This window comes from Tetrao urogallus (assembly GCF_951394365.1).
Source record: "Tetrao urogallus genome assembly, chromosome: 17".
Taxonomy (NCBI): domain Eukaryota; kingdom Metazoa; phylum Chordata; class Aves; order Galliformes; family Phasianidae; genus Tetrao; species Tetrao urogallus.
Genome location: NC_136830.1, coordinates 6708321 through 6725864, shown reverse-complemented (window position 1 = coordinate 6725864; position 17544 = coordinate 6708321). Strand labels below are relative to the sequence as shown.

Genomic DNA, 17544 nt, shown 5'->3' with positions numbered 1-17544 from the left:
GTGCCTGTTTGCAGCACGTCCAGCACTGCAGCTTTGTGCTTGTCTCCTTGTGGGCTCGGTCCCATTTCTGCCTTTGTGCAGCTTTTCACTGATCGGCTTCCACCCCAGTAAGAAACCAGACCATCTCCTGGGAAAGGAAAAAGAAATATTCCTGCAGAGGCAGCCGCCTGCTGAGGGTATGACGGTCACTAATCTGACTGGCACTTTTAAGTGTTCCTTTTATGCTCCCCCGGGGTTTGCTTTTAAAGATGATTTACGTGGGTGTCAAGTGAAGAGTATTGGATCAGGCCCATCGCCTCCTTCATCCTGGAGGAGTGCCCAAAAAGAGCCAGCCCTGTCTAGCCCAGAAGCTCTTCCCTGTAAACCTCTACGATCAGCTGCATCTCTCCAGCCCTCGAGTGAGCAGTCAGCTCCCACGGAGCCGATGCGCTCTGTGTGCGAAGGCCTCCACCTCCAGCAGCAGTCAGCAGCCCTCAGAGCCCCTGTTGTGGAGTCCAGGTCACGGCAACTAGGATAACTCGAAGCCAGTGTTCATGCTGATGGCGTAGCGCAGCTTCTCCCGCAGAATGCTCTTCTTGCTGTAGTTGGGAAGCTTGAGGAGGTTGAAACACGTGGAGGAGGTTGGGAGACGCCCGCCTGGCTCTTTCTTGCGGATGGTGAAGAAGCCCCGCAGCACACTGCCCAGCGTGTCACCGGTGTCCTGAACAGGGCAGAAATGCTGAGCTCATTTTGCATATATAAAAAGCAAGGAGGTGCTAACAGAGCTGGGAATAGGGAGAATCAGATCCTAAAACCCTGTCCCCCACAGCTGCTAGCAATGAGCTGCTTTTAACTCCAAGTGCCATTACACAAGCAGGGGGCACCGTGGAACAGGATCAGAAGCACGAGGAGGTCATGTGTGAGGAGAAAGCACAACTTTGCAAATATGCATGAAGAGCCCAGCTGCTGCTGAGTTGGGAAGGAGGGAGGTACAGCCATATGCATTCTGTTAGTGGAAGGCCGTTTTCACCTTCATTTGTAGAATACACATCGTTATAGTTTAGTTTCCTGGTTGGACAGAGATGAGGAGGCTGGGCAGGGAAAGAGGCCTGCCAGAAGCGTGACAAGGAATGCATGAAACACGAGCCAGCAGGCTGCCTACCTGGTCATCAGAGACTTCCACACAACGGATGGAAAATGGAGGCTTGAGGTAGGCAAAGCCCAGAAGTGGAGGCCTAGAGCAGCTGGTAACAAACTGAAAAAGTGATGGACAGTGAAAGACAGCAGCAGTGAAAGCAGCCTGGCTGTAACAGACACGTGGCTAATGCAGTCACAGCAAACAGCTGCTTAGACTGGCATCTGAGCACCCCACCATACAATACTGATGAGCTTTGTGCTCAGCTCTTCTAGCCTTTGAGAACTGCCATCCATGCAGCACTATTCATGTTAACAAAAGAGCACTTATAGAACTCTGCTTCCAGAGCACCCCCACCAGGAGAGCAGGGTGTCGATTTTAAGGCGCTCAGCATTCTGATATTCCTTCTATTAGGGCAGAAAACAGGTAACAGGAGGAGAACAGCACCGACTCAACTACCCTGAATTCCAGGTTGGGCTGAAGAGACTGCACTTACCTTCAGAAACATGGCTCTCTCCTCAGGGCTGAAGTCATTGGCTAGGATGTCCCACAACCAGATAATGACCCGATGACTCCCATGGAAGCCCCCATAGTACACTGTGTGTTTTCTGGGGACAAAAAGGTTGTGACAGGTTTGCATCCCATTGCAGCAGCAGGGTCACAGATGCCAGCACACAAGTGCTGGAAGGATCAGTACTGCTACCATGAGTCAGGCTTCACTGCTGTAGCAAACGCTGTCAGCACAGAGCCCCACAAATGCTGCCTGGGTGCTTGAGCAGAGGAGAGGAAAGGACAGAAATTCTGCTCTTGGGAGCCACTGCATGCCAGTGGAGGAAAGGACCTTTTGCATTCATTAATACTTTGTCCAGATTAGCTTTAAGGAACTTAGTATTCATTCCATTTCCTTCCATCTGCTCGTAATTCCCATTAGGACAAACAGTTAGCTGGGAACGGGTCAGTCTCCTGCAAGCCTCCAAATGACCACACAGTAACACAGCTCGATTTGCTGACTCGGTTGGTCACTTACTTTAAGTCCTCGAGGTCAATCTCAGCATTGTCACCAGAGATCAGTCGCTGCAGCTCTGGTGCAGAGAACATACGAATCCACTCAGGCTTAATGATCGACCTGAATCCGCTGATGAGCGCTGCTGTCTGACTCTTGATCTGTGTGTGCATCCGGAAGTGAGCCATCAGATGGATGTAGCTGATCCTGTGTGAGAGAGGGAAGGTGGCAGCCAAAGAGCCAGAGCAGCGAGAGATCCACCTCAGACTATGAAATATTTTGCTATGATGGAAATACAAGCCTTTTTTTTCAGTACCTTAAGACTAACAGATCATGCTCTGCAGAGCCCTCACTGCACTGGGATTAACACACTAAGAACACTGAGGAGATTTTTTACCTTCAGCTCAGTAGTGCAGAAGAAGAGGCGCGCTGTTTATTAAAAGGAGGCACCAGACTTCCTCTGCTTACCACCAGCCAAAACAAGAGAGCTTGCTGCTCATCAGCTCCAAGGCACATTCACGTTGTCTGTGTTTTCAGCAAGGTAACCTCACTGTCATTGAGAGAAAGAACTTTCTCCTGGATTGCTTCCATTTTATAATACTTGTGCTCCCTCCCAGCTACCAATTTGTGCGTTCATCTGCACAAAAGCTTCAAAGTTTCTGCTGTAAGAGAGCACAGCATCATACAGGACTTTCAACTTCCTCCCGGAGCTGACTCCTGACAAGCCACAGAAAGATCCTTTCAGATGTAAACTCCTCAGTAAGAGCTCAAGAGGGAAAAACAGTGGGCACATCCAATTGCAAAGCACACTAACAACGATGAATCTTCAGGTAGGATCCAGCTTTCATTTACCATTAAAGTGAACAAACCCCAGATTACCAGCTCTAACACACACCTGCATACCAGGTATTTTACCTTGCATTTATGATCACTGAAGGGTATAGCTAAGAAAAAAAAAAAAAACATGAAGGGAACAGAAAGGTGGGTTTGGTTTTCAGGCTCTGGAGTTGACATTTATGATAACTATCTAAAAGCTGGTTATCTGTGAAAATAGCTACAGGGCTCCGTGTCTCCTCTGATTTCCTGTGTCTAAAGTACGACTGTCGACTGCATTTGAATTCACCACTGTCTCTTCTGAAGAACAGTGCTTTATACAACTGCCACATGTTATCATTTTGAGAAGATCTGTCTGCTCCAAGGTGTCTTTGAGCATCTGTGCCCTCTGTGTTCACGACTGTGTGCCTGAATTGCTTTGAATCCATCTGTCTGCATCTATCACCATCATTAAATCCTGCAGAATCTCACAGACCGTGTGCCTTTGACCTCAGAAACACTGTTGCAAGAAGTAAATTGTCAATTTCTATTTTGCAAATCGAATTTAATACAATTTCTGCCGATGAACTGTAACCAGTAAATTCTATTAAGATATTTATGGGCTCCTTCTACTCTAATCTATCTCAATTCATTCCAGATGCAAGCCCAAGGAACTAGAATAAAGTATTTTGCAGTGGTGACCTTAAAAATCTAATTGCTGTACTTACTTATTTTCATTGGTAACGGGAATGGTCTTCCCTCCAGGAACAAGTTCATGGCAAACAAGCTGAGGGAAGAAATGATTGTATTGCTAATTACTGCCTGGAACCACAATGGAAAGAAATGTCACGCTAAGCTGTTGCCTCCCCATAAAACATTTATTTTTACAATAAAACAGTAGGATTTAAAATTTAAGTAATAATCCCACTTCTGCCTCAAACCAGTTTCACTTAACTGTTAACATAGCAACTGAACAGTAGGGAACTCCCCAGCTCTCCCACCAGCAGCGCCAGCACATCTCTGAGGAAGGCCTCATCTCCTCTGCTCCATCACTGCTGAACCACAGGCAAATCAATTCAGAGAGCCCTGGGGGGCTGTCACAATCCCACAGTCCAGACACTGGACAGCCTCAGAGCCTTCGCAAAGCTTGGTCTAACAGCCCAACCCAGAGCTATCTGCTCCACAGGTCTTACCTGGGGCTGTTGAGTGACAGAGCTCCCTGGAGTTCACTGTCCTTCCAGATGGGCACTCACAACATGGAGCAGAGCACACTTGGAAAGGGAGATAGCAAGGAAGGACCTCCATCCTGCCTGGTGCTCAAATGCCCCTGACTGGCACTCCATGACTTACTGCTCTCTGAGCTACCTTAGCTCTAGTAGTGCTCTTCTCATTGAATTCGCAGACAGCAAAGGCAACTTATTCTTATCTACCCGTGTCTTCCAGCTATGAACCCACAGCATCACTACAGCACCAGTGGCTGAGAAGAACTTCACAGAATCCAGTGCACACGTGCAACCACATATCAAACCTTCACATGGAGGTCTACAGACTTTTCTTTTCAAGGCCAAGTGCCTTACTGTCAAACTTCAAGTTTCCATCACAGAAACTGTTACATTAAGATTTCCTTGCTACTCACACAGATTCTTTTTAAGAGAAAAGAAAACCAGTTGTATAGGAAAAACACAAAATGTTTTTCAACTAAAAAGTAAAAATCTTTGCACTAGAAAAAATTAAGGGCCAGAGGGCAAACTTTTTCAATAAAAAAAGCTATTCTCTGCCCACACATAAATACTGAATGAATCCTACAGCTGAGTTCAGACAAGCTCTGAATTGGAGCCAATCTTTGAGCACAGCCATTTTTTTTGTGAAAGGAAGAGCAGAGCTGTGTCCTACCTGCAGTCAAACAAGGCCATTTATCAGTCAATCTCCTCAAAATCCTTGGTTAGATGAGGCCAAATAAAGCATCCATATTACACATCCAGAATCACAGAGTGAAAAGCACTCAGTGAAGCACAAGTTTGGGCAGAAAGCTCATTAGAGAGAATGGATGCCTTCTGCTGGCCACACAGTCTGCAGGTGAGTCTCTCTACCCTATGGACACTGAGAAAAGATAGGATACTTCTGCTCAGGAGTCAAACCTAGTTCTGCTGCTAACTGCTCGTATTCACAATCTGCCAATTCCATCATCAGAAGCTTTTCAACAGCAGTGGGCAGTGATCAGTCCTCAGGATTGCTTTCAACGCTTCAGAAGCTCTTCCTGGTAACAGCAGCCAGAAGCGAGGGAGATGGTCCCACAGGGAGCAACTAGCATCTAAAAGAGGGACTGCCTGAGCCAGGACCCTGAACTCAGAATATCAGTACCCAGAACTCTGCTCATCAACAGCTGGCACAGGAGCTGAGATAAGGTCCAAAAGTCATTGACTAAAAGCCTACCTGACCCATCACATCTTCGTCGTAGGACAGCGTTAAGCCCAAGTCACTGATATCACCATCGTAACGCTACGGGAACAGAAAAAGGCAAAGGAGTTGGTGTTAAGCAGCAGGAACAGCTGCTCTTCATTTCTGTATCACTCTCTCATTAAGTGAACCCCAGAAGGCACGAGGCACAAAAGCATAATGCATACATGACTTGCTCAAAGTTACGGAGAGACTGTACAAGAGCTGAGGCTAAACCTCTGGAAATGGAGATCAATAATTCCTAGTTTACACCTTCAGACTCCTTTTTATCCCTGCTTGCCTTGGTAAAAAAAAAAAAACAGGACAGCTGCATGTTATATTGCTTCAGAACCAGCAAGTATCTCCACTGCTCTATTACTTTTGGGATGTTTTTCAAATATCCTAAAGGCATTTGCAAGTCTAGCAGCAGCCAGTGATAAGGGAGTTGAACAGCAGAAGTAGTAATGCTCAAACCTTAATTGAAGTGAGATTTTTATAGAACTCAGAGTCCAAGGAGGGAAGTTCATCTACAGAGCTGTAGAAGACACTGTGGTGGTGCCCAAGGAGCTGACTCAAGAAGAAGGAAGCAAATGGTACATCCACAACTATTCCCTGCAGACAATAAATACATGCAGAGGTCACACTGCGTGCTTACTATGCGTGATGTCTTTGGTTTAGCACTGTGCTAACGACAAACATATCCTAGCACAGCACTTTTGGCTTACCTCATATACAGCCTTTCCAAGCATCTTCCCCACAAACTCAAAGAGCTGCAGGTAGTTCTCATGAATATAGGATGTTGGGGATGGATACAGCCTCTCATCACCACTGGTTGTCTGCACACAGAGATAACAGCACAGTGAGCCAGCCTGCTTCTGCCTGCATCACAGTCAGCATCTGCAGCCCCACACTGTACCTTGAACAAGTTGAGTGCAGGGTCAAACACTTTCTTTATTATCTCTTCCAGAAACTCTTTGAAGACACCATCTTGATCAATACCAGCCTCATCGACACCCAGATCATTCACAAACTTCACTCTGATCACTCCCTTCATGGCGTTCTGGGAAAGCTGCCGTAGCTGTTCATACCCATCCTAAACAGACCAGAAAGCCCCAGGACAAACGTGTGGGAAGACATGTGAAACACTCACACAGACATGCAGACACAGGAGATAGAGATACACCACAAAAATCTCCATGTTTATCATTGAGTTTTGGTGTCCAAAAAGACTGGCATTTTTCCTAGTCAAAACTCCAAGCCTTAGTCTGAACTGAACTAAGATCCAGCAAGTTTCTGTGTTATCAACTCATAAAAAAAAAGGCAGGCAGAATTGCATGGGGAGTCCCACAGGGTCTCCCTGAGAGAAGATAAACATATTCACACCCCCTTTTGTCAGGCCAAATTACTGCCTTGTTAGTTGACTTCTGCAAGGCGCATCACTCACCTCCAACATTCGTGAGCGGCGGATAGTGATGTGTGTGACATGAGGTGATGCAGAGCTGGTTTCAACCAACCCAAGCTTCTCCTTCTCCTTTGTAACCATGTTTCGGAAAAGCAGCACCCTCTTAGAAAGAAAATAAAGATAAGCCTTCATCCACAAGGATCCTACTCAGCCTCCAATGCAGCAGGGCTTTCAGATGTTCCTAATATATGGTAGGATCTGGCTCTTGGTTGTCCATTCCCAGGTAGACCCAATGCTGCTACATCACTAACTCACTACAAACAGGAAGATCTGCCTCCTCATTCCCCATGGAGGCAGATAAAGACCTTAATTTAATTAATATTTCATTCACAAGCTCCACTTCACAAAATGCCCAGGACACGCGTCCCTTCTGTCCAAGGCCACCATCTTCTCAGCCTCCACCCTTTCCCCCATCCCACTCACATTCTTGTGGGGAATGACATGTGGGATGTACTGCAGGAGCAGCTGAGCTCGTTTCTTGTCCTTGTCCAGCTCCTGGAAGAGCACGCTGGGTTTGAGGTCCCTTACAAGAAAAGGAACAGACTTAGAGATCCCAGGGAAGCGCCCAGGTGTGGTAAACAGCTGGGGGTAGAACAAAGAGGAAGCCTGTAATGATTTCAAATGTGACTGAAGTACTCAGGCATACACATCTAGGAAGGCTAGAGGTATGCAGGCTGTTAGGTACTCAGCCACTTTTCAAAGCACCAGCTTCCACAAGTGGCAGCTAATCACTAAGAGAAGCAGAGTATTTAAGCCACAGAGAAAGGGCATTCTTAAATGCAATCAATTCAGGAAGTATTTCTGACTCAGTCTCAGGTGCAACACGACATGCACCCAATGCAAAGGAAAGGATCCCAAACCAAACTCCCAAAGGGAAGCTGACACCCTGGGGCAAGCACACAGCTGCACAAGATCCCTTCTGTGAGCTGGGACACTTACTTCCGTAGCCAGTGGTCCTCAGGAGCAAAACGCCTGCGGCAGTCCCTCTCATACAAGACCATGAGCCAGCCATGCACAGAGTGAAAGAGCTCCAGCGTCTCCCCCCTGGCGTTCTCTGAACAAAAGGAAGAAAGCAGCAATGGCCAGGCGCCCTAAGTAACAGCAGTGTCCAAAGGCAACATGTTGATCATCTCCCCCTCACTAACAGGAGGGTATTTCTTCTAACCTCCGCTGCATTCAGAGGAAAGTAAGATTTTTGTGCCTCCCAAAAGACTTCTTTGATCAAATTATATCCACATACAGATTGACACTACATATTTTCAGAAACTCTAGCAAGATGACAAAAGCCAATATGCCCATCATGCCTGGTAAACAAATTCTCTTTTGTAATAGATGAGTGCATTGTATTTGGTGCCAAGCATGACAGTAGCATCCGCACACCAAAACACTGGGATATGTTCTTGAGCCACATAACGTCATGCTTCTGTGCAGAGTAATGAGCAGAAGCTTCCAATTCCAAAATTAATGCTGCATATTGTTCTATTAGCATCCTCAACTTGAGCTACTGAAAGCACTTACCCACAATTCCATCCCAGATCATCTTAAACACAAAAGAATTCAGAAAAGATGAGATGGTAACAAGCTCTTCCAGCTTGAATGAAATCTGCTCTTCATAGACTTCTATGTCATCAAGAATCCTATCAGAGAAAACAAATGCAAATGTACAAGTGTTGATTTAATTCCCTTTTGAAAGTTTCACAAAGGCACATTATCCTCTAGCAGCAGCTTATTTCTGTGATGACTGACACCCATGAGAATCTGAAGGCACAAACAACTAATCCTCGTTTATTGATTTTGATTGACATCTGACTGTAACATTAGACAGCAGGAAAGGTCTGAGATAGAAGCACAGGCAGTATTCACAGTTAAAAGGAACTGTGGGCTAGTCCCAAAGAGAGCTTTTTCCATCATCAAAACAGTCTCTACTGACCAGCAAGGGCAGTTTTCCACACTTTTTCTCCACTCTTTGTGCTGCACAAGCCAATGAGCAAGACAGCAGAGAGCTGCAAACAGAAGCACGTAAGCTGCCAAGCTTTCTTGCAGCAGCACTGTATCACCATCCTTCAAAGATATCTACACCAAGATTGATGCAATTGCTGCCCATAAGCTGTAGGAGGAACATTTCTCCCCCCCCTGCTTTTTCCATAGTCTTTTGCTGTCCCTTCAGCCAGCTGTATGCTCCTGAAGCAGCAAAAGGCTGATGGGGGAAAGTCCTTCTGAACATAACCCTTCCTCAGGATTACATTCAAGAAGCCTCCTGCTTTAACTACCTTGTTATCTTTATGCAAAGACAGCAATACCTTAATTATTCCTCTTGAAACCTAAGGAACACGAGAGTTTTACATTACACCCTTTGCTTGCTACCTACGTGATAAGGTGGCGGGAGCAGTCGCAGAAGAGCATCAACATGGCCAGCAGCCTCTTGGATTCTTCCGTGTCATTATTCAGGCATTCCAAGAAGAGCTTCAACCCGCCCTGTGGTCCCAGCTCACAGATAAAAGCCCATAATTTGGGCAACAGATCATCCAAGTAAGTGAGGCCTAGCAATGAAAAAATATAAAGTGCACTCGGTAAAGCTTTTCCTGCCTGCTTATTCATGCAGGCTCAAAGAGGAAAACAGAGCTTGGTGCTGATAGACCCTTTTGCAAAGTAATCCTTTACTTGAAGGGAACACAGGCATCACACTGGGCTCCAAAGCCCACCTGCATGAGGAGACACCAGGAAAGCAGAAAGACTCTCTTAACAAGGTACGAACTGCTCGCATCTCTGCAACCCTTTCCCACTCTGGACTCACTCCTCTGTCATAGGCACTAGACCAAAGGAGCATTTACCTGATCTCCAGATGGATGAAGGGGAAGGTAATTTGTTCCTGAAAATGTATGAAAACATTCAATGCTTCCACCACAAAGATTAATACTGTGAGGCTTAAGACTGACTTAGTTTTAAATTTGATATGGAGTAAGCAAAGTTTCATTACAGGAAAACGTGCCTCAGTTTGTATTCTGGAGAGCTAATGCTTGATAAAGAACATTATTGATCAGGTGTACGATTCAGGATGGAACAAGCCTTCCATCCAACCAGTCACTAAACTGTTGGTAGCTGTATTACTGACAACAAGTCAACAGAATTTAATAGGAAAATGCTATTTTTTCCTCCATTTGTTACATGATTTGAAAAGCACAGATGTGCCCTGACCTGTGAGTATCTGCAGGCGTATCTGTGTGAGCGTTGTGAGCGTGGTCTGGTACAGGACACAGATACTGCACACCTTCTGCACTTCAGCAGAGTCCACTCGCTTGCCCCCAACAGGCTTCAGGATGTTGCGCACGGATGCAGACTTCTGAAAAGCTCTCTTGAAAAGATCTGGTGATGGAAGAACATGAAACAGTGGCTCAGGACACAGGAGTTACTCCAAACCATTCCTTATCCTTAGCAGTTTTGTAACCCTGCGATGGAGGGTTTTAGCAAACTGGGTCACCAATGGACAGTAGGTTTGGGGGGATTTTTCTTACAGCGTGTTGTACAGCTGCTAATAATGCAGAAGAATGTTTCAGTGGGGCATTACCCTTGAGTCTGAAACCTTACCAGATCTGCAGGAACTAATGAGCCACAGAATCTAGTGCTATGGCTAGCAGCTGGAAAATTGCTAGGTTACAGCTGTCTTATTCTCAATACTCTTCTGCAGGATCACCATGCAACACAAGCCTCCAGGCCAGCTTCACCTTGCTTTTCACCTGGGAAGCTGGCCTCCCCCATCTTGCCTTGGGAAGCACTAAGCAATGCAGTAAGCACTTTAGCTACTTGCAAAACAATGAGAAAAAACTGCTAAAATAAGCACATATTTTCACAGCATCAAAGTAAGAGACTTGCCCCAGGTCACAGAGCACTGCGAGCAGGAATTACAAATAACAGAGATCACATCCCCACCTAAGCAGCAGCAGCTGCTGCAAGTAATTACTCAAAGCTTTTAGCTAAGTGGAAAAGCCCAACTCCTGTGAGACTGGGAGACAGAAACACACACACAAACGTAGACACAAAAGCAACCCTGCAGAACTGACTCTTCATAGGGAGGCTGTTCTGAGGGGAAACTGGCTGTGTTGGCAGCTGAGCTATTTCCTGATTCTCTAGCAATTTCTTGCTGAGCACATCACTGAAGAGGATGCGGATCATATGGACTCCCCAGAGATGCTGCAGTTGCTTTGTCAGCAGAGGCATGGACTCATTCAATCTAAAAGAAAAGTCGGAGAGACATCTTAGAAGGCAGGCTGGAATAAAACACCACTGATATGCTGATGCATTCAGCTTGCAGTCAAAATGGAGCATGCACCCACACTGCAGTTGGTCCTCAATGGGGGGGAAAGGAAAAGAAAAGAACAAAATATTTGAGAGAACAAAAGATACCTAAGTCCTAAATCAAGTGTGCCAGCACAGCCACTGTTACCAGTCTGACAATACTAATTGAACTTCCTCATGTAATAGCTTGTGTATGAATGGAGCAGTTTAAGTTGTGCAGATATATCCTGAAATGTCTGATAAATTATTCTGAGTAGAATTACAGTGCTTATCTCAAAGCTCAAAACGCTCTGCAGCTTAAAAAAAAAACCAACACATTGTAGTAATAACAAAATACATGGAGAAGCTTAATCATCTGTCACCATCAAGTCCTCCTCTCTTACCCATAATCCACAGTCTGTGAAAACCAGCCCAGAACAGGATGCCAGTGGGTCAGATTGGATTTCTTTTGTGAAACATACTTCTGGCAGTAGGAGAGCATGTGAATGAGCACTCCCACAAAATGAGCTGTCTCATCCTCAAGCACTTTATCATTCAAGGAGCCCAAGTACACAAGATTACCTGGCAGAACAACCAGTAAAGCAAGGCTTAGAAGAGGAACAGATACTGCAGGACAGAGGTGACAGACAAAAGAGACAAAATGAACACACAGCTATTTTCAAGACCATTAGAGGAGTACTGTGAGAAATGACTAGAGGCTACCCTGCAGGAGGCCATTTCCATCATGTCAGCCATGAAGGCAGGATGTCACTTTGGCACCCTCCTGCAGCCTTCTCATCTGTATCCTACCAAAACCTCCTACAAACTACTATAAGCTCCAGCTACGGGGATTCTTGAGTTCCAACTGTTCCTGAAACGGATACTTAAATATTTCAGCAGCACATCTATTTAGGGAAATCAGATTCAGATCTGCTGCACTACAGGACTTTCTTGGAATCCAGGTGAAAAGTGGAGATGATACTTCACAATAATATTTCACACGTATACAAGATGACATGCAAACAAGATCAGGTCTCTGACCCTTCCTCCATTTGTAAGGGCCTCCTAATGTCCTTAATGTTAAATCATACTTGCAATATTCTAAAATAATTTTCAATCATCATTTACAAACTACCTAAGGATAAAAATGGTGAGCTTGAGGCAGCTCTGATCTGTGGAGAATGAAGATTTGGCTCAAGACTCTCTTCACAGCACAAAATAAAGTCTTACAAGCGCTTACCCAACAAGCAAAGAGTGTGACTTCCTTCCAGGCACACGCAGACATCTCGACACTGCGCTTCCCGGCTCAGGAATATGATGAATTTGCGGAAAAGATCATGAGATTCTACCACTGCCAGGCGCTGAAATACAAAATCTAACTCTGAGTGAGGCTGACAATAACCATACAGAGCAACCACCCCTTATCTGCCACCAGTAGTCTGGATTAATTTTTCTTTCTAGATCAGCAAGTTAAAACTGTTGGAGAGTAAGAAATTAAAGCCTTGCAGTTGAATAGGACACATTGCAGTTGAAGGCAGATATTCAGTTGTCTGTCTGCAAGGGCACAGAATGCCCATCTCACACAAAACTGGCTTGCACCAAGAGGAGCCAACATGAAATCAGATTAAGTGGACAGCCTGCTAGTTACATCACAGAACCTCTGCCATGCAACAGACTGATTTCTGTTTAGTCCCCTCCCACAGTTACAGAAGTGGAAGATTAGAAACATACAAAGCGTGTAGTACATAGATCTTCACTTGTATTTTATTTATTTAAGGGCAGTTCAGTCCAACACCTCACTGGTGTTACTGACTTCTGTGGTATTTAGAAACCCTGAGCATCTGGAGGGTGGAAGGATCAAGCACTTCCAGAACACAGATGAAATAGGGAGAGAAATGCCAGTATTGTTTTAAAAGCTGATAAAGCAGAATAACAAGTGCTGCTGTGTGACGTTCAGTGCACAGTTGGTACTATTATCTCACTCACCTCAGGTGTTAGAGTAGCAAGGTGGGTCATTATAGCAGGAACAGACATGACATGGATCAGAAAGGACCTCAGCAGATTGTCTGAAAACTGTGCAGCAACAACAGGGCTACGGAGAAAAATACTTCAGTGCAAGAAACTCGATGGAGCAAAGTAAGAAGCAGCCTTTCTAACTGAGTCACTCAGGGCTGGCTGCTGATTCTACTCTCATCGAGAAACACAACTGGAAAAAGAATATTCACTTACTTCTGTTACCCCAGCAAGTTCACAAAATTGATCATGACACAATAGAATGTAAGTCAAACAGTCCCCAGCATGAGGTATTTTTTGCACAGCACATCCACACCACCCTGAGAGTTATAAATGTTATGCAGTATACCTCTCAAGTTTCCCATTTCCCTACTGCCATGATGACAGTAATTAAATGATGTTTTCCTTAGGCAGAAGTTAAGTAGCATATCTAAGAGCATCCACTGCTTCTCCACTGAACATCACAAATTCATCAACCCAGCAGTGACAGCTATAGAAGGGAACAGGGACAGATGAATCACTGAAGTCTTAAAGAATGCCTGTTACAAGCTGCAGACTGCTAAAGTGAAAAGACATGAGCTCTTCAGGGACGAGGTCAGAGTTGCAGCACGCTCTTCTTCAGGAGAACAGACTGAACCACCACCAGAAAAACCTGCATTTGGTTCTTGTTTCAGGGGCAAACTTTGCTCCTACAAATTGAGGAACAGGTACACAGGCATCAGCAGTTCATTGTGAAGAGTCACAACTACACTCATCCAGAGAGCTCCATTCCCCTCTGACACTTCAACAGAGAAACACATCCCATACTCTGCTCTGGAACTGCACTCAAGTCCAGGCTTACACTAACATTTACTGCTGACTTAATAGCACTTCAACCTGAGAAATGATGACAGTAACGTGAACTACTTGCCCAAAGCTGCTCTTTCATCAGGACAATACCCTCACAGGCACAAAGAGATGGAGAGAGAGAGAGAGAGAGAGAGAGACAGGACTTCCAAAGCTCTATGAAGAGAATTTTGGCTGTGTCTCACCCCAAGCAGCTCAGGCTGCCTTACCGCAATGCAAGAGAGAAGATGGCAGTTAAAGAGCCTTTGGACAGGGATGGTCTGGATCTTGCCAAGCCATTGGTTAGCAAAATCTGAAATAAAACAAACATTAAAACCTGCAGAATTCAGAAAAAGATTGTAACTGTTCTTGAAAGACTGTGTTCACTTTCAAAGCAGAGCAAGAACACACAAAGACCTAGAAACCACCTATTCCCAGTTGTTGGGCAGAACTAGAAGAGCTTTTGGTTTATGATGGCATACGGAGGAACTTGACTCAAATTAGATTGTCTTCTGTTCTTGCTTCTCCAGAACTCCACTCAGAACTCCAGAACTGTACTCAGAGGGCTCCCAGGCTTTTCAGAAGTAACAGGCAAGGCTCATAGCTGCTTAGTAATATCATTCTCATTTTAAAAGATCAATTAAAAGGACATCAGTTCCTTTCCCCAGTAGAACAGTAAGCAAACCAAATTCATACAGCAAGTCAGCAGCAAAGTTTGCAAAAAAAGCAGTCAAGAGCCCTTGCTCTTTATGAATAAACTTCCTCTACATCTCATTATGAGATGATTAAGTAGCATTTAGATTCAGCAGTGGAGACAAAAAGAACACCTCCTTTTGTGTATCTCCTTGTGTCTTTGGTATCCTTACTGCTCCGGAGAAAAGTACAACCACACAGAAATCAGCAGTGCTCACATCCAGCCTCTCCCCTACACACCATCACACAGAGATCATAAAAGCTTCTTCAGAACAAGGACTGCAGAACAAAACTGGGGCTTGCTTGCAGTAAATAGGAGACATAGTTGTACCAGCCTGAGACTGACCTGCAGCACGGAATAAAATCCCTTCTGATTTAGATGTCCCATGATGTTAGCACAGATGTGGTTCATGGCAGGCCGCAGGGTTTCACCTTCCAGGTTAAAACAGTGACATTATTAAAGCAATCACAGCTGCACTGCTTATTCTCTTACAAGCTACAAAGTGATTTATCAGCTGTTCTTGCACCAATTGCTTTCCCCTATCTGAAAGGCAACCATTTTAGCAGTATTTTACATCAAATCTCAGTAAAACACTTAAGCTATAAGAGTCATTTTTCCTCACTATACTTATCTACCTTATCTAGGTATTCCTGCAAACACACAAAGTATGCATTCCTATATCCTCTGAATACTACTGGTGTGAGACACCCCAGATCTGTGCCTTTACTGAACTGGATGCACCAACCTTTTCCCCGAAGGATTTTCCAGGTAGAAGTGTCTGTGAAAGTGACAAGCATTGTGAGGTGCAAATTGACCAGTCTAGAGTCTTGTAAGATGTCAGGCTGCAATAACAAACACCGACATAATAAACCTAATTAGCTCTGTGCTAAACTACAGCTTTGTTAGACGCAGGCAAACGAAACAAAATATGAATTACCTTAAGCTGCTTGAGAAATTCACAGCAAAACCACAGAATATCTTTGATCTGTTTGATCCATAAGAGCGTGAGATCCTTGGAGAGTGCCAGTGACACATACCACACCTGAGGAAGGCAGGACACAAAAGGCAGCAGTGATCAGTATTTGATAGGCAAGATACATTACCAGGAGGATTTGTAACAAATGATCTCCTCAGGGCCCCACTGAACCCAGCAGTGGAGCCAAGTTAATTCTCTTAGAAAACACTTGGTCAAAGCATTCCAGCCACCACAGAAAGGCACTGTAAAAACATTAGAGGAATTCGGAGGAACCGGTCCAAACATTCACCATGGTGTTCTCAGGAGCTTTTGAAAGCTAAATAATTTAAACACCACCAACCTAAATCTCCACACACAGCTCCCCTCTCCTCCCACCCAAAATCCTGCTGACCTTTGGTTCATTCTCAACATCCATGCTATTAAGAATACAACGGCACAGCTTTTCAAATCTCTGCAAAACAAAAGAAAAGAGGTAACATTAGCTCTAACTACAGTAAGGGCTGTTCTGGAAAAGCACTAGGAACAGCTCAGCAGAGGGAGCTGCATATCAAAACAAATGTCATACACGCATTCCCCACTGACAGTACTGATGCCTCATTCCCTGAAAGCTCTTCTACACATCATGCCAGAGCAATGCAGAAGATCTGCCTGTGTCAGGACAGATCTCTGTTGATTTGCCACGGTGGATGTGCCTGGAGAACTGATTGCAAGGCACTGCTCAATTACTGATGCTGGCAGGGTCAGCAGGAAAATCATCTGTTAACCCGTGCCCTGAGAACAGAACCACTACTGAAAAATTCAAGGGTTCTTCTATTTCAGTCCTATGGGCAGACTTCTCCAAGAAGAGCAGAGATCACATTTCTGAAGCCAAAATATATTGCAGGTACCTACATGGTCACTAGATTATATATTAACATGTTGAATATATTTAGATAGCGTTATTGAAAGAAGAATATCAGAGTAGAAACCTTACCTCTTTGTCCTCTTTATGATTAAATACAAACAGCAGCTTCCTAGCAATTCTGAAGACAGAAAGAGCACTTCTTTTACTTGCCCCAGGTTCAGCTGTCCCAAAGAAATCCTCCACTTCTCTCCTAGGAAAGAGAGGAATACAAGCAGTGGTTACAAACCCACCTCTCCAGATTAGAGCAAAGCACAGAGAGCAGAACCCCACACACCTGATCTCCTTCTGCAGGTGACATCGGCAGAGGAACCTCCTGACCAGCGCCTGGATCTGCACAGCAGCACGCTCCCTCTCCTTCAGCTCACGTCGCTCCTCGCGGGCCTGCCGTGCTTTGTCCAGGAACTGGGCTTTGGAGGACTGGCTGGCACTGAACATCTTTATGACTGACCAAGAGGTGAACGTAATGGAACGATCCTTGCAGGGAGCACCTGAGGAAGGAGAAGCAAAGAGAAGAAAACACACAAAGGCGATTCAGATGTTAGGACTGCATGCATCTGACATTTAAATGGGGGAGGGAGGGTATTCAACAGCACAGAACCAATGAGGCAAAATGCAGCCTTTGCAAAGGCCAAGTTACCTGGCAATGAGTCTGCAATAGGAAAGCACGGATATCTACATGGACATCATCTGAGTGAACTCTGCACCCTAATGCAGGCATGCAGATTTTAAAAGCTAAGTAAACAAGTGAACACCAATCAGTGCTCTGTAGTCATTGTGATCTGCTCCTCTCGCTCCAGCTCTCCTTTCCAGCCTGATGCATTCTCTGTAAACAAGAAAGTTAACGTAACTAAGAACAGACCTACAGATCACTATAAAAGGGATGAAGAAACCTCGGAAGGCAACTTCTTGCTGCCGAGCCAGACAAAACGGACAGAACCACCACCACCCCTGCCAGCACCCGAACCTGAGCTCATCTGAGGGAAGCCAAGCGCGTGGCACCCATTGCCCGCAGGCACGAGCCCGCCCAGCGGC

General features: G+C 45.1%; 1 protein-coding gene across 2 annotated transcripts; it reads right to left on the bottom strand.

Moving 5' to 3' along the window:
• Positions 1 to 508: 508 nt before the first annotated feature.
• UBE3B (ubiquitin protein ligase E3B) lies at positions 509 to 16947 on the bottom strand (the record flags this gene model as incomplete). 2 transcript variants are annotated; one of them, XM_079544069.1, is made up of 26 exons in its annotated part: positions 509 to 700; positions 1142 to 1234; positions 1611 to 1737; positions 2142 to 2324; positions 3659 to 3717; positions 5364 to 5429; positions 5841 to 5978; positions 6092 to 6202; positions 6283 to 6459; positions 6811 to 6930; positions 7252 to 7351; positions 7768 to 7882; positions 8347 to 8465; positions 9197 to 9368; positions 10024 to 10191; positions 10887 to 11056; positions 11505 to 11682; positions 12341 to 12461; positions 13087 to 13192; positions 14169 to 14251; positions 14978 to 15063; positions 15378 to 15474; positions 15570 to 15674; positions 16000 to 16059; positions 16582 to 16702; positions 16787 to 16947. In XM_079544069.1, 26 exons carry the CDS (start codon positions 16945 to 16947, stop codon positions 509 to 511), a joined length of 3228 nt encoding a protein of 1075 aa, XP_079400195.1. The 2 variants fall into 2 exon arrangements, with proteins under 2 accessions (XP_079400195.1, XP_079400196.1); XM_079544070.1 differs by having other exon boundaries at positions 1611 to 1722.
• Between the last annotated feature and the right edge of the window lie 597 nt (positions 16948 to 17544).